Source organism: Bacillus rossius, chromosome 12 (assembly GCF_032445375.1).
Source record: "Bacillus rossius redtenbacheri isolate Brsri chromosome 12, Brsri_v3, whole genome shotgun sequence".
In the NCBI taxonomy this organism is placed as follows: domain Eukaryota; kingdom Metazoa; phylum Arthropoda; class Insecta; order Phasmatodea; family Bacillidae; genus Bacillus; species Bacillus rossius.
The window spans coordinates 13,135,202-13,159,903 of NC_086339.1; the positions used below are offsets into that span (position 1 = coordinate 13,135,202).

General features: G+C 37.7%; 1 protein-coding gene across 3 annotated transcripts in view; it reads left to right on the forward strand.

Moving 5' to 3' along the window:
* The window catches only part of LOC134537554 (neurobeachin-like protein 1), a 611,081-nt gene that overhangs the window by 50,216 nt on the left and 536,163 nt on the right, over positions 1-24,702 (forward strand). For all 3 annotated transcript variants that reach the window (XM_063378120.1, XM_063378118.1, XM_063378119.1), the window contains 12 exons: positions 1,223-1,381; positions 2,070-2,256; positions 4,025-4,167; positions 5,043-5,250; positions 7,289-7,416; positions 8,145-8,296; positions 9,124-9,315; positions 10,139-10,265; positions 10,776-11,024; positions 13,996-14,089; positions 18,105-18,263; positions 18,993-19,180. In XM_063378120.1, the coding sequence (XP_063234190.1) occupies positions 1,223-1,381; positions 2,070-2,256; positions 4,025-4,167; positions 5,043-5,250; positions 7,289-7,416; positions 8,145-8,296; positions 9,124-9,315; positions 10,139-10,265; positions 10,776-11,024; positions 13,996-14,089; positions 18,105-18,263; positions 18,993-19,180 (1,986 nt within the window). The remainder of the gene's footprint in view (positions 1-1,222; positions 1,382-2,069; positions 2,257-4,024; positions 4,168-5,042; positions 5,251-7,288; positions 7,417-8,144; positions 8,297-9,123; positions 9,316-10,138; positions 10,266-10,775; positions 11,025-13,995; positions 14,090-18,104; positions 18,264-18,992; positions 19,181-24,702) is intronic.

Consider the following 24,702-nt stretch of genomic DNA (forward strand, 5'->3'; position numbering starts at 1 on the left):
CGCTCATTGTACGCTTGCGCCGCATCTATCTCTCTTCCACTCGATTGGAACAACTATCGATTTGACTTTTTCGAGGCACATTAAACTTGAAACACTCCCATTCGTTTCCTACTTTTCCTATCATCATCCTATCCTTAACAGAATAACACAGATTGGAAGAAGTTAAATAGCAAACATGTATAAAAGTTAGGTATAGTTAAAATAATCTGTTCGTTAAAGTAATAAACATATTTGAATTAATGAGTGTATCCATACAAAATAGTGATAATTCAATAAAAATGATTCAATTTTATTCATAAAAGTATGCAATCATTTCATCAATGTTTTGTTATGACGTCACGTTAAACTATCGTCCGTAAACCGACTTTACAGAAAACCAATTTATTTTATGATTTGAATTAATTTTTGGTCAAATGCTACTTAGTTCCATTATTTTGGTGCTATATGGTGTGTTAACTTACATTTTGGTGTTATGCTGTGTTTTGACATGCTTTATTTCGGGGTTATTTTGATTTTATCGCAATTCACCATATCTTGTCCCTAATTTGTCCCTACAACGAAAAAGTGCTGGCCGGAATGCACAGTTAGCAAAACATGAGTGCCCTGAGAAAACGCACTGGCTAGCGACATCTGCCACATTTAAAATCAGGAATGTAACTCTTTTGCACATTACATCAAAGGTTTCTGGGGTGTCTTTCAGGATGTTTGGAGTTGAAATGTGTGCATTTACAGGTTATGATTTCGTTCAGAATGTGGTTTCAATATCATTTGGATAAGCGTGACTGCACCACATGTCGAGAATGGGTTGTGTGTGTGTGTGTGTGGGTGGGGGGGGGGGGGGGGGGGGTTATAGGGGGAAAAATGAAAAATCCCTGGGGCCTGAACACTTGTTGAGTTCTGAAATATTTTTAATGCTTGTGTTTGCCCTGATAGTAAGACAAATATTAGAATTATTTTGCTAATATAATTAATTGGAAACCTTACAAGTTATGGAAATTTTTTCAGATCACATTTACAGTGGCCAATTAACTTTCAATCTTTAGATTTTTTTAAATTGTGGATATTTAAAAGTGTACATTAAGTAATAAGGAGGGGGGGGGGGGGGGTTCAACAAAATTATTTGCCCCCAGGCACTTAGTTTCTGTCGACGGCCCTCAGGAGACGTGTCGATTGGTGTTGCGGTTGACGGGGAGTACATAAGTGTGCAGCGTGTTCTCGGCAGTTGGCAGAAGTGCTGGACATGCTGACCGCCCTGATGGAGGGCAAGAGCTGCAGCGACCAGCTGTTCCTCCTCATGTACGAGCCCCACTCGGCCGAGAGCGTCTACTGCCTTCTGCTGGAGAAGAGCCTTTCCATGGAGCTCAAGCAGAAAGTCCTCAAGGTTGGTGGCTCTGTACCTCCAGCACCCGAGGAGGTACACTTGGACTGTATTTCACACGAAACAGTAATGAATTTTGTTAATAGCATCTCGATAGTTCCAGCGATATCACTGAAATTGAACGTTTCAGAATTAAATTGTTTTTCAATCATATTGTAAATATGTGTAAGATGAGTGATTATCTGTAACTTCAGTTTTTGTATTTCTATATGAATAGAATAGAATAGAATAACAGAATTTATTCTGAGTTTTCTTTATTATTTTAAATTATTTTCCGAACTACTTAAAAGTGAGGTTTGTATTAAAAAAAAAAAAAAGATCATTCTGATTTATAATGTGCTATTTATACAAAATGTTATTTTAATCATTAGCATACTCTTAGTTTTAACATCTAAGGTATGAAACATTTTATTTCCATTAGTCACCTGAAAGATAACATGTTGTGGTCTGATTTTAAATTCAGCTTGACTCATATTTTCAAAAATTGCTTGGTACAAAAGTTGGAAAGGTCCGTCAGCTGACTGTCTAAACACACCTGTGGTGTTTAAAGGTGTTGTATTAAATTTGCAGCAGTTCCTTCAGTACAGTACTTTTACCACAAATTCAGTATCATATGATGTCAACGTGTGCGATGCAGTTTGCTCATACAGAGTATATCTGAAGGTAGAGGTTTGCGTGCGTGTGCTGGCAGTTCCTGAGCGTTCTGCTGCGATCGGAGCGAGTGTACGACCGCTACAAGGCCCGCCTGCGGCTGCAGGACTCGTCCATGCTCGGGCCGACGACCGCCGGCATGTACCCGGGCCTCGTCTCCGCCATGCTCGACCAGGAGCTCTCCGCCACCTTCGTCGCCTTGCTCATGGACCAGATACTCTTGACAGGTGCGCTTCGTCTGCATTCTTTCTGCACATGCTTTCTGCGTTGCGTTTGTCGTATTTTCTATTCGTGTTTACATACAGTGTTTATTTATTGTTTGGCCTGAATAACGTGCAGGTTTTTGTGCACTTGTGCTATGTTGCATTATTAGGTTTTATTTTCGGGTTGTTTTACGTGTGCTGTGTTTTTAAAAGTCTTTTTGTGTTTTGCATGTTTGTATGAAAAGTTTAGCTCTAGTACACCCACCCCTTGAAGTATCGCCCAAATTCTTTCCAGGAAAACAGAACGATAATCAAGACAGTGCTAATCAAATACATTTTTTTTTCTCTCCATAAGAGTCTGTATTAATCAAAACAATTATTTTTCCAATCAGAAGTGTGCTTGCTGAAAAATATTTAATCAAGACACTACTCCCATTAAAATCAATTTGCAGTACTAATGTGTGTCTAAATATATTTTAAGTACATAAAAAAAAAAAATGTTGAGTAACATATTGAGGTTAAACACCCTAAAATTAAATACAAAGTACAGTGACAGTGTTTTTTTAAAATGATAGCAGGCTAAGAGGCTCTAATGGCATTTTTGAGTTACAAAATAATAATATGTAGTATTAACATAGGTGGTATATTTCAGTTCTAATAAGATTTAAAAAAAATCATAAACTTAACATTTCCTATTAGTACAAAAGATATTTAACCTGTTAACGTAATCCCTACTCTGTTGTTTATTAAATGTGTGTCTTCCATGATTTTTCACTAGCACATTCTAGTAGGCAAGAGGTAAACTAACCCTAAAAGCTTCTGGTTTTTATCTGCAGAGCTGCTGCTTACGGGATGGTATAATATAAATGTTGGCTTAACACTTATTTGGCGGGGGGGGGGGGGGGGGGGGGGGGGGGGTGTTTGTCCGGAGATAAATACGCAATGGAATGAAGGAAGTGAATAGCTGTTTAGGAGAAAAGAGCAAATTATTGTTTGTTGATTCATCACATTATTAATTGATTACATTGTATTTACTATGCTACACAAGTGATGGCATTGCTTGCAAACGAAAATAAAAATGAGTAAAACATAGTGCTACTCCAAAGTATGACAGACTACTATAAATAATGCCATAATTTATTGGCATCATTACTTAAAAAATACGTAAATCAAACACTGTTACTTCGAGGGGTGGGTGAATATCAAAATTAGCTGAAAAATTAAAATTAAAACAGAAATAATTTTACCTTATCTGATCTAAATAAAAATTTGTGTAAAATATTTTAACATTTTTAGATAGTCACTAAACAAAAATCCACAAAAATCAAATACTAGCAATACTATTTTTTTAAAAAAATTAATTACCAAAACAAGAATAATTAAAAACATTACAGAACTAAAACAATGACTTACTACCCTACTAATTATTATTGGATACGTGCAACATTCTTATCAATGAAAAACGTTATAGAAAGTGAAGGAAGATTGAACAAGTCTTCTATAAACATTTCAATAATAACTTCAATGTTAAACAATAATATAGAACTAAATAAATGTACAATAACAGTTTTTTTTTCCATGAGAAGATACGTGTATATGACATCCTTCATGACATTTAAAGACCACGACTCCAAAAACATTTATGACATTTAAAAAAGAATATTGAATATGAAGATAGCTTGTGGGTGTAAAGTTTGTTAATGATTGCATGTAGTGTGGAGTGTGCAACATGCAGCAGGGCTGTAAGACTACGTGGAACTGAGCACAGGCTGTGTTCTGTGTTTGTGAGCAGAGACGAGCGGGGGCTATGCCGGGGCCTTGTCCCTTCTCCACGCGTTGTCCGAGGCTCCGCTGGAACTGAAACTCGAGGCTGTTCGCAAGATTCTCACCGCCACCTTCATGAAACCCAATGCTGCAAACTTGCTGGCTAAACAGGTCACTCTAGACATTGGTTATATTTGAAATATTTTTTTGTAACTTGTTGCTTTGTATGTTTAGTATGTTGGAGTAAATTATGCCTTTGTTTTTCGTGAAATTGATTTTATAGTGAATATCTTAAAATTTTAAAACGACATATTTGGCACCAGTTTGCAGTTAGATCAGTTTAGGTGAATTATTTATTTTTTAATATTAATTTTTCTGCTAAAGTTATACAATCAATAATATTCTTGTTGGTTTTGTTCATTATTATTTTATAAACAATGTTTAATTAGAACCAACTTAATTAACTCTAGCTTTTTATGTCAATTTTCACTAAACTGTTAAGCTAAAAATATAATGGTTAATGATTTATTAATCAGTAGAATGAATATAATGATTAATGATGAGCGAATGACAATTAATTAACATTAATATAATGATTGTTGTAAGTTTACAGTTTTAAAATAGTTTCAGTTTGATATATGGTAGTAGTTTATTTTTTCTTGAGCATCTACTTTTCTTCATGTAAGAAACCTCTTAGTTTGAAATGTTTAAATAGGTACATGTTTTAGAAGAAAATAGTGAAAGTCAGTCAAAATTGAAGGGTTCATATCAGAAACCTGAATTTTTCAGGGAGGGATGGGGGGAGTGGAGAACACTCCCTCAAGATCATTGATTTTGGATTCATTTTTTGTAATCATCATCTGTGCTTACATGCACTAATATTAATACATTCCGCCAAGTTTTAATGCATCCTTTGATTCCACAGTACACTATGAGTAAGGGTTTTTTTTTTTTTTTTTTTTGGTAGAAACCGCTTTGACAAGGGTGGGTATTGACACGAACCCCTTCAGTTGCGCTGCCACGACAGTGTTGTTGTGTGTGCGAAGGTGGGCTGGCAGGACTGCATCACGCGCCTGCTGGTCAAGAGGCCCATCATGACTGCGTCGGTGTCCCGGTCGGAGTCCCTGCCCGACCTGATGAGCTTCGACGAGGAGCAGATGGAGCTGGACGGGTACAGCGACTCCCCGCTCACCGTCTCCCGGCTGTCGTCCCAGGTCACGGACGCCGCCCTCGTCATCGAGAACGAGATGAAAGGTACTGCCAGTCCCTCTGTCCACTCCTACAGTGGAATAGCTTTGAGGTAAGCTACAATGTTCGGGACGATGCCCTTTGCCAAACCATCAAACATCATTAGTTATAGTTTTAACCGGGATACCTAAGAAAATTTAATATACACTACATAAGTATTTTAAACAAGTTTTAATAAGCCATTTTTATGGGTAAAAACATGTGAGCAAGTATTTCAGTACTCGCTAATGCTTGCAGTTTACTTTTCTACTGAATGATTGAAGCAAAAACCCTTACCCCTGGTCATTAATAACTCATCAAAGATTCCAAATAATTATAATGGTTGGACAATTTTCGTTTTTTTCAGATACTCTGAGAATACCACATTAGACATTACATCATCTTATTGTACATACTCTTCAGGAACAATGGGTCTGTCTCTTGGATACTACAGCCGGCTTTACTTAGGATAAAATAGCATCATACCATCCATGTTATAGGGGCCATGGTTGTTGAGTGATCAGATCACTTGCCTTTCACCAGTGCAGTCTGAGTTGGATTCCCGGTGGGGTCGAACCCATATTCAACCCAAGGGGGAAATGTAGTGGACGTTGCAGTTAGCCGATCGATTTTCTCTGGGCTCTCCCATTTCTTCCACCCATTCATTCCATCAATGCTTCGTTCTCATCTCATCACAAATCACCATCTCTAATGACCTCAGTGTCGATGAGACTGTAGAGCCCCGAGCGGCCAAAGCTTTATTTATCTCCTATAAATGAATTTTACTATATTTAAAATAAACACAAGTTTATTATACAAATAAGAAAAGCAAGCAATAATAATTAGTAATTACAATATGGTTGGTAACTCACTTGCTGAGAAGGCGATCTAACAGCACCCTATCACTAACAAGACTATCGCGAAAAGCATCTCAGTTATGACTGCTAACCTTGCTGGAGTCAGAGCTGGATCTCGGCGACCAAGGGTGTCTCTTCAGGCTCGTAGGCGGTCTGCAGCGATGTCTTCGGACAGCAGGTATAGAGAAAGTGACGTTCGGACTGCCGAGCAGAGGTACATGTACACCTCGACAAAGGAGTGAGAGAGACCGGTTAGAACCGACTTAGGGCGTAGCCCGGGGTCACGTGGTGTGTCACGAGGCAGTGACGTGAGACGAGTCACGTAGGCAACGCACTGACGATCGTGTAGAACCAAGCAGACTGGCGTGGGGCCAGAGGGTATCGCCAGGCTAGACGTGTTCGAGGTCAGCGGTAGTGGTGACAAGATAGGCAATATGCCGGTCGCAGCGCGCAATGATGATTGCCAGCGTGAGGCGCCTTGCAGGCTTCTCTTGACAGAAATATTCACAGTAAGCAACATGCTTACAGAAACGTACAAAAATTTCCAAATATGAGGGGATAACCATGTCTGTGGCACTACAAGACGTTAAGCCTATTTATTTGTTCGTTCATTTATTCTATCATTCATATATCAATCATTCCCATCCATGTTGGTAACAGCATTCAGTGCACAACATGTGAACTTAATAAGCACCGTGAAAAACTTGTTAAATAAAAATGTGTTTGTATGTTATATTTAAGATCACAGTTCATTTATTTAGTCTTGGTAGAATTTAATAGTATATAACAGCACTTACTAGAAAAAAAAATGGAATTCAACTTAAAAATTGATATGGCTTTTTGATGCTTTTTGTAAACCATTACTTAGCCAGGCATGTTTTTTACATGATCTTACAAAGTCACAAATTCATGTAAATTATAGCTCTTTGTTTTTTGTACTTTACATTGTGTTTGTCACTGTACTTGCAATTGAAACGTGTTTCATATGAATTGGAATTGTTACTGAAAATCATTTTCATAGAGGATGTATGTACTTTGGATTGCAGTATTTTGTATTTTAGTGTATCTCTAGGGAAAGAATTACACAACAGTTTTTACATTTTTATTTGAGTAATAATTATTACACTGCAGTTATTTATCTAAGATAGTTTTTCCATGAACTGCTAGTTTTAGGTAAGTTTTGCAGCCACATTGCTCTGGGATTGCAGAAGTTGCTGAAACTGTTACAAACGTCACCAGTGCAGTTGCGGACAACATTCACTATGCAGCTGATAACATCTCATCTGCAGTGGCGTCTGCGTATTCCGTGTTCCGGCAGAAAACTGTTGAAATGCAGGTAAAATGCAATGTTTAGTCACTTTCGAATCATTGTGATACCATAACCAAATTGAAGGTGTCCTCACAGCTGTGCAATCAAGAAAGCATGGGAAAAATTAATTTCCTTACTGATGTAAATAAAATAAGAAACAGTTACATGTGGCATAAAATTCAATGTTATACTTCTGTAACAGAATCTAGTCCTTTGTGGACATAATCACTAAGGCATCATTCTGATAGCGCTATGTAATAGTCAGTGGTTTAATTTCAACCCCCAACATGATTTTATATGTATATGTATAAAATTAATTTTTATGAGTCCTGAGCTGGCATTGAAGTGGCTAGGAGCCTATTTTAATTTTAGCTGTCCCATTGTGTTTATAAATTGGTCTAAAACAGAAAAATAAAAATAAATAAGCTAGCATTTGTGTTTTAAAAAGTGATTCAATAAGAGGTGCACAATAAAACTAATTAAATTAATTTTTCTGATCCATGCTCTTTGGTTAAATTTTTTTTGATTGGAATTGTGTTATGGTTAAATGCTAAATAATTTCATTATATAAATTGCATTTCCATGCTGCATGGTGTATTTCGGTGTTATGCGGTGTTTCGACTTTTTCTTTGGTGTTATTTTGGTTTTATCGCAATGCACCATATAATCTTTTACCTAGTCATCAAGTAATTTGTAAATGTTTGGGCTCCACTGGACTGCACTGTGGCGTGACGTGTGCTGTGCGTGTGTGTCAGGAGAGCCTAGAGGAGCTGGGGGAGTCTGCGGTGTCTCGGCTGAAGAAGCGACGCAGCCTGTTGTCACTGTACGAGGAGCACGAGGAGCCGGCGTCCCCTCTGCCCCCGGCCTCCCTCGCCCTCGACTTGGACTCCCTCAGCATCGGCAACAGGTGCGCTGTACGCCTTCCGTCAGTCGTTCCAGAGTTCACTTTCCATCCGAACGTATTAATTACAAGTTTGCGGTTCTTCAAAATAGTTTCAGTAGAATGTAATTTGATTTAGTTTTTTTCTCTCTCATTGATTTGTAGTTGCTGCAGTGGTATTGGTATTGTGTTGTTAAATATTTAGATTGTTTCTTATATATCTTTATTTTTGTGTCTTTCAAAGTGTGTCATGTCACATAACAGCCTCCTGTATTTACAGCGGAATCAGCACTATTACTTAAGTTGCAGGTTATCATTGGGTTTCAAGGAGTACTCCTGTTCATCTCATCACAGCAGTCCTTTGTATCTTCTTCGTAATGTTTCATTTCTTGTGACATTTTTGGATTTCGGTTACCTTTGAGTCCTGGTGATCGCAGTGGCAAGTTAGCGTAGGCATTACCTTCCCACTGAGCTTGGGTTAAAATCCCAAGTAAGCCATAAGTTGTTTTTATACCTAGTTTTTGGAAGCAATTTTATCCTCATTGCAAATGTAAAACCTTGTATGTAAATTTGGGTGATTTTTCAATCCCAACATACAAAAATCAGCAGAAATTTCCTGCACCAAATGCAGCAAACATGTGTGACAACTTTTTTATCAAATAAGTCCAAGTAATAATTTTCCTTGCAAAATTAGGTGTTAGATGAAGTTTCTTCAACGCCCCTGAAAACATACAATTTTGAGTTATGAGGTTGCGCGTCTGTAGAGGTGTTGTGTTGTTTTAGCTCCTAAGCACACCCACAGGTGATAATCATTCCAGTAAAGTATATAACATGGTGTCATTGTTTTACTGCAGGTCTCAGTCGAGCAGCAGCACAGAGGACCTTTCCTCGCCGAACCAGTTTGAGAGCTTCACGGTGTCGGCGCGGGACAACCTCAGCATCTCGTCTGCCCAGAGCATCCCGGCGGGCGGCGCGGATGAAGGAGACACGGAGGCGTCCAAGCAGCAGGCCATGAACGAGGAGAAGGTCGTCTTCGAAGCCCTTAAGTAAATATGTACCACCTAACATTACTGGCAGCCATTCACGATGGTTCATATGGTCCTCTTTGTTAACTTTTCACTGGGTGTCATTTTGATAGTGCTCAATACATGCTGAAAGGTACTAAGAATTGCTTTATGTGGTAATATTCATTTTTTTTTACCTCAAATGTGCACAAAAGCCTAACTGGGAAACACAAACAATTTTTCAAATCAAGGGAAAGGTATGACTTAAGGAACTTGGTGAGTATGAAGTATGGGTCCTATCACTTAACATTAAAAAAATCCTCTTTAAGACTGTACTTTTATAATTAATTGGTAATATAGTAAAAACTTTAAAAGAGGTGAGCCGGGTGAGCGAATCTCGACAAACTGCTTGTACAAGTAAACAACTAAGGAGTTACAATGATGGGGACTCCAGATATTTATCTTCATTGTGGTAGTGTTGGACAAATAAGGTCTTGTAACGATGTGTGTTCTGAAAAAATACAAGTTTTGATGCCAACAATTGTTATTAGTATGCTTAAATACAAAATAAAATAGGATAACATTAAATATTACGTATTTTAAGTTAACCGACATTAGATAAAAAAAATAAATAAAATAACTGAAATAATTGAAATAATTTATACGTTTCTAATGATTGATTGTAATGAGATAAAATATTGTGAAACAGTTAATTATTTTTTACATTCTTTATTGCCGTATCAAAAAGTGTTGTAATGGAAACATAAACTTGAACATGAACTCGCTCTGCACACGACTGTCGCGTGGCAGTGGACCCTGGGTCGCTCGCGAGGAGACTGACGTGTGGCCTGTGTGGTGCGTGCAGACAGTGGCAGCAGCTGGACGAGGAGAAGATGCTGGACCAGGAGGAGGAGCTCTGTTATCTCGTGGTGCACATCCTCTTCACAGTCATGTGGAGGGGGGTGGATGGCGCCAGCAAGGAGTCCTGGAAGGTATTGTGTGCCTTTTTTTTTTTAGTTCAAAGGACTATGTTTTATTTAATATTCTACTTGTAGAAGAATTATGATTATTGTGTTAAGTAACGTACAGAAGTGGCTTAAGTAAAGTTATATTAATTGTTTGTAGAAAGTGATGGCAAGTATTATGCATTATTTTCAACTGACCGCATGTTTCTTTCTTTGTTATGTTACCAAACTTATCGGAATAAATTAATTTAGCTTGGCTAGCAACGATACACACTTAAGACTTGGTGCTACACATGATGTCGGTTAATTTATTTTCATCTCATTAATTATAATATCTGGATCACCAAGCTTTGCTTGGAAGTCTAATTTATTATGCATAGGGACAGCTCGTGTTATATTAATTTTTTTTCTTTGGTATTCCCGTTGAAACTATATATGTACATTGATGTTGGTTAATCTGGCGAAACCACTAACCCGGCATTGTGCCGTGTCAAAGACTTGCGAGCGCGTTGGCCCAACGCGGTTGTGTCGCGGCAGGAGCGGGGGCAGGTGATGGCCTGCATCAACCTGCTGGCGCTCAACAACGAGCTGCTCTGCTCGCACCTGCTGGTCAAGCTGCGGCTGCTGGAGATGGCAGTGCAGGCGCAGCTGGCGGACCTGCGCGACCCGGGACAGAGCCTGGCGCTGTCCGTGCACGCCGAGAACACGGCCCAGCTGCTGCGCTGGACCTACGACCTGGCCGTGCTCGACCCCTGCGAGGACATGCGCAAGAAGGCCTCCGTCAAGGTGCGGGCTCCGTCCCCGGTCGCGGGGTGCACCGGCGTCGCTGCTCCTAGCGCAAGGCTCTGAATATATATATACTGTATAGAAGTCGCCAGCCCAGGTTAAAATTTCTAATACGGTTTTGAGGTAGTTGGTTAATTCACCGCCGCAATCGCCATCTCCAGGGCATCGACTTGTGGTGGTCCCTAGCGGACAAGTGTCGAACTCTTCAAACACCCCTTCCCCCTCCCGTTGAACGACCTTGAGCTGCAGTGAATGAAAGGTGGGGGGTGCGGGGGAATGACAGCGGGTGACAGTGCTGCGCTCTAACGTGTAAATAACAACTACAATGATACAGGGCGTTACGGCAGCTCCCTGCAGCGGTGAAGTTCCCAAGCTGCTCATCATACGCTTCTGAAAAACGTAGAGTAAATCCTATCCACTCGCGACTTCTATACAGTATATATATTCAAAGGCGCAAGGCTCTGAACTGGCACGCAGTCTTCTCGTCGTGCATAGAACAACTGCGAAATTTGGGAGGTAACCATAACCTTAGATGGTGGAGAAATGAAGATAAGTGTTGCAAGACACTTGGGTGCTTTCAAGAATCTGTACCGGGCATTTCAGGTCTAAAAATTATTTTGAAAACACCCGTTTAAGCTCTTTTCACTCTTCATAAAATGCAATTTAAAAAAACAAAATACAGAAACAGAACTTGTCATTGCCGCCTCAGCGCATTCTTAAATGCTTTTCGTAAACATACCCCACTCAGATGTATTGAGTAGTGCTGTGTCGAACCCATTTTTATCTCTCGAACCGAACTCGAACATATTGAATAACAGTTTCTCCAAATCCGAACTTGAACCGAACCTTTAACATTCATCACGAACCGAATTCGAACCGAACACTAGTCCAATTCATCGAACTCAAACCGAACTCGAACCGAACTCTGAAATACAGTAGTTAGACGTTTTAGAGAATAGAATGAAGTTATTTTCGGATTTTTTAGACTTTTCTTTCTGATTGGCCGCTCAAATACATATTTACCTTATGTTGAAATAATGCAATTTTTGCACACATAATTGATGTACGAAAATGTTGCGCTCCCTTTGTTGTGCAGTTCTTTATTGCGCCCACTTTCCTAATAAATGAAATACACCCAACAATAATTGCCATGCAGCCAATAAATATCAAGACTTTTCGTTTATCCATTCTATTTTCGTAGGGGAAGTATTTCTGAATGGAGCAGAATGACAAATCACCTGTTTGTGTTTACTTAATTACGTCTATATTTATTTCACGTGAGCCAATGTCGCGACCCTCATAACATGCAAATATATCGAGCGAATCGAAGTCGTTTTCAATTGGATCAAAATAATGCATGGAAACGAGTATTGTACACAAACTAAATTAGATACCCGAAACGTTTTAAACCCGACATGGAAACGTGGTAAATACTATCTGGACAAAAAAAAAGTATCAGCAATTATTTTTCTCGTTTTGGTGGATCCTGAATACGATCCGATACACAAAAATATCGGCAATATCGGTACCTGCCAATCCAGATCGGCACAGCTCTAGTTAATATAAAGAAACACAATTTTACTGTGGGAAGCTACTTAAAAATACACTTACCTGTAGGTACACAATGAAAACGTAACAACACAATATTTTTGTAAGGAAATAAAAAATAAATAACACAGTTTTGAATGTCGGACTGTTGAGAATAAAAAATAAACGTAGTCCTTTTACAAAGCAATTTCTTAATTCCAGCATGCACCATGCACCAACCATGAGCAAAACGCAAAACAAACAACGAAGTTAAAGAAACAGATGAACGAAAGATAATGTACGTATGTTCCGACGATTACAACTAAATAACTACGCGTGCTGTGTTAAAGAATCTATGACATCCGCATGAAATCTTTACATGCAAAGATGACAGACGACGCCATTTTTTTTTCTGCTTACAACTATCGATAAATAATCAATTTTAACCGTAATCATTATGTGACCGATGTTGGCAACAGTAGTTCACCTTCTGTTTTACCAAACAAATACGAGTTGTGGATGTAAGATATTTTTTGTGTGGGTTCGCTTTAAAGTTCGTTAATTACGTTCAATTTCGAACCGAATACGAACTCTTTGTCAGTATTTCGAACTGAACTCGAACTGAACATTTGTTATGAAATTTTATCCGAACCGAACCGAACCTAACTCTAAAGTTCGGGTTCGGTTCGAAATTCGAACGTTCGACCCAGCACTAGTATTGAGCAGTTTTCAAGTTGTGTGGTTTCTTCTGAAGCCTTGCACAGAGTATGTATGCCCAGGTAGGCGGGGCCCTAAAGGAAGTGCTAAGGGTGATGCTGGCCCGTGTATCTCACACATCCTCGCCCCTATGAGCTAGGCACTGAACTGACGTGCAGTCTTGGTGTCGTTAACACATCTGTGTGGGATTGAACGGTGGCCCTAGCCTACGTAGAATACTGTGTGCCAAACTTCTCATACCTAAATACAACAGCGCAAACTCTCCTTTTAACCTTTTTTTGCCACGAAGCCACGAACAAAACTCCCATAAAAAAGGCCAATGGCTATTACATTCTTAATCAGACACCTTTAGTAAATCTTGACTGTGTTTGTAAATGGTATTAACACCAGGAGGTCTGTGCACCAGTATCCAGGTGGCTACCTTAAGGCTAGCAAAGTGGTTTGTAGCCTCTTGTAATATTATAATTATATAACCTCAATATTTTATTTGTGAACTTGTGTTAATTTTTGCCTACAAAATATGTAACATCTAAAATTTTAGTACATGTTTACGTACAGCTATCATTTCAAAACGTTTGGCATGAATGTAGAATGATACAACGAATGCTCCTGTCTTTCAACATTGAAAATATTAGTTTTTTTTTCCCATCTTTCACTATTTTACAGGTAATTTAGTTGAAATCTTATGTATTTTACATTTATCTTTGGTAAATTGTCTTTCCCGCAGCTTCTTGATGGTGTGCTGGGGTTGCTGGATGTCCTGATGGTGTTTCAAGAAGGGCCAGGTGACGAGTGGACGGAAATGGCGCAGCTGGCTTTTGGTAAAGAATATCTGATTTTAAAAAAATGTTATGGTTTAGATTTATATTTACATTTTTCCTTAAAAAAAATATTTAGTCATGTCTAAATTTTGTCACTTAAGAAATTTTGACAGTCATTTGTTTGCATGCACAGTCTATTAAAGTCTGTGTCGTGTTATTCATGGTGTTTAATGCCACTCTGACAATATAGTTATGGTTAGAGCTAAGATTTTATGGTATTATAAAAGCATACCTATTTGATCATTAAAAATAGTGGATTTCAAATTTATTGTCAGTAAAAAATTAAAACACATGTATTAATAAGTACATGTCAAACACAATCACATTGATCAACTCCTTCAACAATTTGTGATAAGACACTTCAATTGTGTACATTAAACAATACTACTACATATATTGATGAGTGTGAGTTAAACGAAAATCTTTAATTAAAAAATTCAATGATCAATCTTAAAAGCCCATAAACATTCTACATGAAAATTTTCTAGTAATATTTCTCTATAGGCTTTAATCCATAATTGTATGGTATCAACTATAGACTTGCTTTTTTTTACTTTACTTTGAAAAACCATAGATAGAATATAAATAATTTTTTATTTATTTTGTTAATATAATTTTAGGTTTTTTTAAAATAAAAATCTAAATTTAAGATTTATTAAATAAATTGTTTATTTTAATTGCTATAATGGGTAATTGAGGTTAATTTCACTGCATTTTGTTGTTATGTGGTGTTATTGACTTCCATTTCGGTGTTTGGCTATGTATGTATTAACTTAATTTAACTGTTATTTGGGTTTTATCGCTATTCACCATATAATCTTGCCTCTAGTTATGATTACATAGCTACTAATATATTAACTAATGGTTTTGCTGTTACTGAATTTCAACCTTGTATCTAGTAGTTCAACATCATTTACATTGTTACGTTGTATGTTTTTGCCCGGCTAAGCACACATAGAAACGTAACAAAACAAACAATGTTCTTGAGGAATTTTTCATTACTATGGTTCTACGTTATTTGGAAATAAAAGAGTTTATTAAATTATCTTTGTTTATTTCTTTAAAAAAAAATGTTTTTTTTTCTCATTGTTACATGGCCTCAATACACAATTTTACAAATGAATTTAATTAGAAAAACTTCGTTACTTGTACAGTTTTTTTCTTTTCTTATACGAATTTTAACGATATCTTTGAATTTTGATAGGATGAGGTCCAAATACATACCACAGCACCATACATATTGCCGTTGATGGTCGAGGAGTCTTGTCACTCGCCGATGAAAAAAAAAACTTAGTAATGTCCCTTGGTTAATTACCTAACTCAAGGTACCGTTGATCGCGGACCGAAATCACACGAAGTAGGGCCGATGCCGACGCCTAGGGCCTAAATTTCTAGTTACATAGTCCGAAAAAAAAAATGAACTTAGGTTAAAAAACTACGGCGTGGCCCCAGCCCCTAGGCGTTAAATTGTCCCTTAATAATTTTTCATTTGTCTGGCGACTTGCCGACGACGCGACCGAGTTCGGCGACGATCGAGCAACAAGTGACTTGGTCGACGAGATTACCTTCCCTTGTAAAGGTGAAAACAAGGGAGGCAACCCCGTGGGCCAACTGACCAATCAGCGCACATAATTCCAAAACATGACCATATAAGGAAATTTGTACGGGCACATCACTTGACGCCAGGGCTTGCCCTGATTGGCTGGCTAGTGGTAGCCTCCAGAGAACCTTCCAGACCATCGCGAAAGCTATGCGTCCACGTGACGCGTAAATCCCCAACAACGCATTTACAAAGTGAAAAATAGCTTTCTGGCGCCAGAGTGTCGCGCCTGTCCGCTCTTCCTTCTGTACCTTCCAGACTATTCTCAAAATATTACACTAGCAATATCCAATAGAATATAAAATTACCCAAAAAATTCAAATACAATGTTAAAAATTTAGTAAACAAAGTTGAAATTCATACCATATTAGAAACTTTTGTTTAAAAATGATGTCCTGTAAAATTATAATCTATATACTGCTTTAAACAAAACAATTACTGACATTAATTATCAAATATCAAAATTAATTATTACGAACTGGAGTTAACCCTCAAATTAATAATTAAGTATCTCAAGGAAATAAGTATTTTAAGACTTTACATGAAATTTAAAAAGAGTAATTAATAACAATTTTTAACCTATCTGAACCGTTCTCTATATCAACAAAAAAAAATATCCTTCACCTCAAACTTATTCTTAATATTCTTATGACCCATTTTGCAATGCTACAACATTTATTTGAATTACTCTAACCAGCGTATTGTAAGTACGTACTTCAATCCTAGTTTCTGGTTGAGGCTCTTGTAAAGTCCCAAATTTTTACAAAACCAGATATTCAAACACATATTAAAAGTTAAGACTTCTGATCTTATTTGGGTAACGTTGGAGACCATTAAATATAGTAATGTGTTATCTTTATCAAAAGAAACTGTGTGTGTGTGTATATACACGCGCGCATGCATACACACACACACACAAACAAAAAAAAAAAAACAATTGAGGCACTGCTGACTTTTTTGCTTACTTGCTATTAAGATTTTGCCACATTTTACAAAAGAAAAAAATATATTTTCATATAAATTAGTACATCTGTAGTAAAGTTAAAAGTACAGTCAAACCTCTCTGAAACGACTCCTCACGGTTACCAGGAATTGGGTCGTAATATGTAGATGTTTTCCGAAATTTTCAGTTGATTTCAACCCCCCCTCCCAAACCGCTACTCGCTATGGAACCAGCCGTACAATGGCAGGATGCTGTCACTCACAATGCTAGACGGCTTTGCTTTAAACCCACCTCAACCTTAATGACAAGTCCATCGCCCTACAGGCCACCTCTAATGAAAATATGTCAAATGACAGTTTATTTTTACTGGTTAGTTTACATGTACGTTTTCTGCTTGCCGTAGTTAAATACACTAGAACCCCGATGTCACGAACCCCGGATTTAAGGAATACATTCTCGGGAACCGTCAAAAAATTGAACATTTTGACCAAAATGTGAAATTCAGAAAAAAACGAAATAAAGATCATTAAAATCTGTTAATTTTAACACACAGCGTATTTTTGTGTCTGCTTTAATACTTCCAATAATGTTCATGTAAGAATAACAAAAAAATAATGGGACATTTCCTGTAAAAATATGGCAGCTGTAGGTTCTGCAACGCGAGTGGGTGCACAATAAGCTCGCCCGGCTGGCTGGCGGCAGCGGCTTCATGACGCATAAGCTCACCCCTCCCTCCCCTTGTTAACATTCGTCAAGGCTAGCTCATCCCTCCCAGACACACAAACCATCCAGTGTCCTCCCTTATAACACCCCAACCTCGCTTCCTTTGAAAAACCTTAGGTTAGAAAATGCTCATTTCACCCTCCCTTCTTCCGTAAAATTGGGCTTTTATGAATGTGGTACTAAAGCGGTGAGGGAGGGGTCAAAATATGTATCTTTTCACACCAAGTTCGAGTTCAGTCATCTCTGGCAAGGAATTTACAAGCTTTCAAACTTAAATATAAATGTATTTTAATAGCAAGGGTCCTATGAAAAGGAATATACTGAATAAAATCAAGCTGCTGTCACCAAACAAAGCATAAAACGGCCCAATGCGTGGTCGCTTCGTTATTGCTCGCGCGAGTGGGGAGACTTGGAATGTTAGAAGAAAGATAAATGCGGGGGAGACAGACGGCAGCCAGTGTGTTTCCTGCGTGGGGAATAAGTGGCGTAGCCTTTTTTTTTTTTTATGCTGGGTGAAGCGACCTTTTTCTATCAACCCACGGGAAAATATAATTGCTTGAGCTGTCAAAATAAACATTGCTGCGGCAGTTGAAACAAGTCGAGGCGGGCGTGCATCCAGTCGGTCGCTGGGTAAACACGTTGCCACAAAAACCTTTAGTCGGAAGACGTGCCTGGAAGGTACTCCGGAAGTTGTCGCCGGCTGGTTGGCTGCTGCGAATGGGGCGGGTGGTTCCCGGGGGCGTGCGCAGGCATCCTGCTGAGCTGCGCGGCCAGCAGCGACCTGGACCTGTGCGCCGTGGCGACGGCCAAGCTGCACGGCCTCGTGCAGACGCGCGTCACGAGGGACCCCCAGGAGGCGGCCTACATGCTCTACGTCCTGCACGTCATCCTCCGCAAGACCATAGACGGTGAGCGCTGTGCGAGGTTCTTTGCCTCTTTTCAATCCTCGCTCGGGGCGGTTAAACATTTTGCAAACTACATCAGAGCTTCTTTGAGGCCCAAACCCAAGACTTATAATTCGAGGGCATCATACCAGAAGGGCGTATCAACACTTTTTGCAATATCGAGATAAATTTAATATAACCCAATTAGGTTCATAAACACTTATTCAGAGCTTCTGAAAAACATAACCATGAATCGAATGATAATACCATGTTATGTAGACAAAGGAAGAGAAAAACAGCCAAACTTTAAATGACTCCCCTGTAAACTTGCATTTTTGTTGATACGCCCTTTTGGTATGATGCTCTCATGTTTTCTCTGTAAGAGAGTCATTTTAATTGTGGTACAGACTGCATTTTAAATAAAAATGGTTCATAATATGCACGTCTAAGCTACGAAAATTAATTCAGATACAATTGTGTGTATTCAAAGTAGGTACATATCAGAATCTGTAAGAAAATATGTAAGCAATAAGAGGTAGTGAATTTTCAACACCATAGATGGTTTTTTTCATTTCTTGAACAGTATTTCATTATCGACCCCTTGACACCTAGTTTCGGATTTGGGAGGTAAATTCGAGGTATTGTTTGGTAGTCTTGATTCGAGATTCTGATTTCGAGAAAATTTGGTATTCGACCCAGCACTGCACGGAACCCTGTGAAAACGAGCGGTCGGCTGGGCGACGCGTGTTGCAGCGGACAACCAGGAGCACTACTCGTTCCTGATCCCGGTGGTGAAGGCGCTCCTGGACAAGCTGGGGCCGAGCCTCGGCCTCCGCTCACACCTCCCCGACCTGCCGGCCACGCAGTCGGGCCCCGCCTTCTTCGACGACTTCCAGCGCTACTGCTTGCAGCCCCAGTGGACCTCCTTCATGGAGAAGAAGGTCAGTGCGTCCGCCCTTTCCTGCCAGTGCACGGTCCTCGGGTCTCAGGAAGTCCCAGTGGTGATGGGATGTAATTTTTGAGCTTCTGCAAATCCTGTTTTTTTTTTTTTTTAAATTTTAATACAATTTTTAAAATAATTTTTTTTTCATAAATAATGATTATTTTTTGAATCCAATGTAAATATACAGAAAAATATTTTTATTTACATTTACTGGAGTCCAAAAAAAATTGATGTAAAATACAGTAAAGACTGTTTGCTTTCACGTGAAACGTGTAATGCATGTGTTTTTTTTATCTTTTTATAGCAGAGATTGGTGGTCGTAACGTCAAATATGAATGATCGTTGTGATATGACTTTGAAATGGAGAATGTCGATAAATGGAGTGGTGTATGTATGGCATTATGTAATTACATCAACAGTTGAGGACTTATGGGGGATGTTATAGACAGCTGTGAAAACTGATAATTCTATATTTCTGTAGGCTATTGTAGTATTTGTTTGTAAAAAAATAATAAAAAAATCATTGAATCAATTTTGAAATGTTAGGTTCAGCATCAAATATTTCAATCAAATTAAAAATTTTTGAATATTCGTAGATGCCTATTAATTTTTTTCCTTTGGGAATAGATTCAAGGAAAAACTTTCTGTAAGGAAGTAATTTTTTCTGTTCATGAAATTTTTTTTTATACAGTGGAACCTCATTACGAAGTACCTCTAATTAAACTAATTCTCACTTTGAAATATTTATTTTCATTTCCCTAACATATATTTTGCATTCAGTAACAGTTCAGTATAAAGTAATTTCAATAATAAGCAGAAAATTCATGGGGTTTTTGAGGTATTTTGCAATGAGACTCCACTGTATTATTAGTCGCTCTACAATTACATTTTAGTACAATCTAATTCACTTAAATGTATGTACATATATGTTTGGAGTGCTTCAGAAAGGTGTGAAAAAAGAATGTGGCTAGTGTATTAGAATTTGTGCTCATTTGAAATGAATATCATTAGGTTCATTTATTTTCAAAAACATTGGTTTATACAGCACACATTAATACTGTTAAAATATTCTTTATAAGTAGAAAATAATAATAATAAATTAACACATTAAACAGATGTAATCTGTTAACAAATTTTAAGATTCCAATAAAAAACATTATTGCCATTACTTTCTAGCCTGGGGAAGTGCATTTTTTAAATATGAAATAAACTTTTAATATAAATATCAAAATACCCTTGAATATATATATGGAAATTCAATAAGAGTCAGAAAAAATGTAAATATCAAAACAATTATTTTTTGATACAATATATAGTTTAAATGTCACATTTTTAAATTCACATTTTTAAATTCACTTGTACATGCAACAGCAAAGGATATTTAAAGTTTCAGGTAAGAAATACCAGAAAATAAATAAAAAAAGACATAACTATCTGAGTTTGTGGGGGTTATTGAGTTTTTTTAACTGGTTATTATTCATGTTTTTGTAACTTATCAGAAAATCACCATATAGTAGATAGTTCCATAATCCATTCTACCATTCTCTCAGCATATGTGAATGGTTATATGTGACCCAATAGTATATTAAAATTCTATGAGGTACAAAATTGACTCAACTTCAGAATCAGTACTCACACAAGTTTATATACAAAAGATTAAGAACACTTAGACAAAAAACATAATATTCACTATTTACAAGTGTGTTTAAGTATTTGAAATAAAATGAAATATTTATAAAAATATTGGTCTTGCTATTTTGAATTTTGAATAGTACTTTCCTAAAACCATGTATATTTACTGTACGTATATGAAGTGGAGTATGCTTAACATAACATTAAGTATTCCATTAGGTACAGCAATGAAATTAATAATTTATTTGCCAGTAACTATGGTTTAGACTCTGAAAATTTGTACTTTAGCCTTATTCTTTACTGTGTTGAGAATAAGCTAATCAAATTAATCAAATTATCAATTTTATTTTAATTCTATTAACTGAATGACTCATCTTCTACATCTCTATTCTCTACCTTTTCTGTGTTTGCTTTTTTGATACATTAGAGTAGTTCCAGACTTGTTGACAGACCACACACTTTTTTTTATCGCAAAGTAATGTATGTGAGTTTTATTTTCTGAGAAGTTATTTATCCTTATTTATTTTCACTGCACTGTTCACTGGCCTTCTATATCTGATTCACCAACTTAAAATTTTTAAATAAGGGTTCATCTAAATAATTACAATTTGTATATGCTTTGATGACATCATCAGCAATATAGTTCTAATAAACTCTAGTATTATCTCATAACTTAGTTCTTCAGAAAGTGCCACAACACATTCATTGTGAAAATAAGACGTTACAGATAAAGAGATGAGATTGTCATGTTCAGAATTTATCAGTATACATTTTGTCGAAATGTGTATAGGAATATAATCTCCACATGGTATTGATGATTAAATTATACATCAAGTCATAAAATGGTCAAATAGCAAATGTGTTTGTTATAAATGCAGCTACAATATTAAAAAATTGTTTGCATTTTTTTCGTTAAATCTTACCTTTTATCTTTTTATGCTATTTGTTCTTGTGTAGTCTCTGGCATGGTTGTTTGTTGGTGTCACCTATCAATGAGCTGTAAATGTCTGTTTTGAAAACCTGAAATTGCTTTCCATTGTTCCGATCTCCTGTCTCTTTCATCTGGGAACCTGATTATGTGGCTGACATCGCCGCGAGAGAGCACTTGTGATGAAGAAGTCTGCGGCTGATGGGTTTCAAGCTCCTTTTTTATCTTGTTCCCGAAAATGGAGATGTAGGGATCGTTGTAATGTGATGACGTGTCAGCCCCGTCTGCATTTTGTTGTTCAAATTTAGGTATTGTAGATCCCGCATAGTAGTCTGATGATATGGAGGCTGTTATTGAAACTTCGGGGTCACTTGATTCTGCTTTGTCCCTGTGATTCACAGCATTGTTTTCTGAAAATGCATTGGCTTGCTCCCTTTCATCACTGGAACTGCTGATGCTCTGTTGGTCTGATGTTGCAGCATGGGAATCTGTGCTTTGATGACTGCTGTGATGACTTGTTGCCAGTCCGTATGAATCCACCGAGATGGGTGTGCCATAGGAGTCAGTTAAAGATGGTTTTTCAAAGGAACTGGGAGCTGTGTATGATGTTGAAAAAACATGTACTGCACTGATTGGTTCTTCGTAAGATGTTGATGGTGCTTCGTAAGATCCAGAAGGGGCACCATAGGAGCTGGATGGTGCTTCATATGAATTAGAGGGTGCTCCATAGGAGCTGGATGGTGCTTCATATGAATTAGAGGGAGCTCCATAGGAACTGGATGGTGTTCCATAGGAACTAGATGGTGCTCCATAGGAACTAGATGGTGCTTCATATGAATTTGAAGGTGCACCGTATGAACTTGATGGTGCGCTGTATGAACTTGATGGTGCTCCATATGAACTGGAAGGTGTGCCATAGCTGCTAGAGGGTGCTCCGTATGAGTTGGAAGGATCATCAAAGAACGATACAGATACTGAATGTTGTTTAGTTGATGGAGCCCCATATGAGCCTGAAGGAGGAGCACCATAAGAGCTCGAAGGTGGTGCACCATAGGAGCCTGAAGGTTTACTGGGTGCTCCATAAGAGCTTGATGGTGCACCATAAGAACTGGATGGTGATGCATCATAGGAACTTGAAGGTGGTGCACCATAGGAACTGGATGGTGGTGCACCATAAGAAATAGAAGGTGGTGCACCATAGGAACTAGAAGGTGGTGCACCGTATGAACTGGATGGTGGTGCACCATATGAACTGGATGGTGGTGCACCATAAGAAATAGAAGGCGGTGCACCATAAGAACTAGATGGTGGTGCACCATATGAACTTGATGGTGGTGCACCATAAGAAATAGAAGGTGGTGCACCATAAGAACTAGAGGGTGGTGCACCATATGAACTGGATGGTGGTGCACCATAAGAAATAGAAGGTGGGGCACCATATGAACTGGATGGTGGTGCACCATAAGAAACAGAAGGTGGTGCACCATATGAACTGGATGGTGGTGCACCGTAAGAAATAGAAGGTGGTGCACCATAGGAACTCGAAGGTGGTCCGTAGACTGGTTTTGGAGGTCCATATTTTGGTTTAGTTGGCCTGTAACTTGATTTTGGAGGGCCATAACTTGATTTTGGTGGTCCATATTTTGGTCTTGGTGGTCGATAGCTTGCTTTTGGTGGCCCATAGCTTGCCTTAGGTGGCCCATAGCTTGCCTTTGGTGGTCCATATTTTATTTTTGGTGGCCCATAGCTTGGTCGTGGTCGCGGTCGTGGTTTTGGTCGATGTCGTGGTGGCGGATGGTAGCTGCTTGGAGGTTCCCTTTTAACTCTTGTCTCTGAAGTTTGGTATGCTTGGCACACGCAAAGTAGGAATACTCCAAGGAAAATCTGTAAAATAAAATTAAACTGGGTTATAATTTTACTCTGAATAATTTTTAGTTTTTGCTATTAAAAAAATTAAAATTTTTGACATGACATAGAAAATAATTCAAACCTGTATGAAGTACCACATTAATAATAGAAAAGGAAATCATGGAAATCAGTAATATGTACCTATTTACATTTGATAGGAATATGCTATTTAGTAAATATCTTATATATTTTCTCTAGCATTTAAAATTGCAACTATGCACATGAAATAATATTTTTCAAATAAATTATTGCAATTATTTAGTTCCTGTATATATTATTTAATAAACAGTTTTGATGATTGCTAATTTTTAGTTACATGTAACTTATAGAATTTTATGAGCATAAAAAGTTAATATTCATATATCTACTATGAAGTAAATTTAAACATTTTTGTATCTTTTTTTTATGCTTCCAATTCTAAATTTTAATTATTTTCTCCTTAATTTCCTTTCAGTAAAAATGTGTTTTATATTAAGTTTTGGGTTGATTTCCAAGCACTAATTATCAAAGTAGGATTGGAGCCAAGCCTCAAATTTAGCCTCAATTGGGATAACTTGGAGGTTATTTTTAACTTGGTTAGTAATATTTTTTAAAAAATTTCAAAAAAGTGTTAGTTTGATAAATCAGTACATTTCTGCTTTTAAAATTTTTTTAATAGAAATTTTTTTAGAACAATGAAAATAATAATAAAAAAATTGAACTGTTCACTGATAAATCTCACTATACTATAGCTTTTGTAGAACAAGTACAAGGTAAAAGTAAGGGTGTTACAGCACACAAAGATGTACAGAGAGGCATAAGTGTGTCAGGGTTTGTGGCCATATTGTATTAACAAGACCAAGAGGCTTCCCAGAAGGTGGGAGCAGCCACTCTGGAGTCTGGATGAAGTAGATCAGTAATGGCCGGCCAACTTCACTCTTTTTGAGGGCCATTTATCATTTTGGAAACTAATCTGAGTGTCTGGCACAGGCGCACATGAATTAATATCATATTTCTTACATTTTGTTAATTTCATAATATTCTGTAGAATAACCTATAAATATACTATGTAG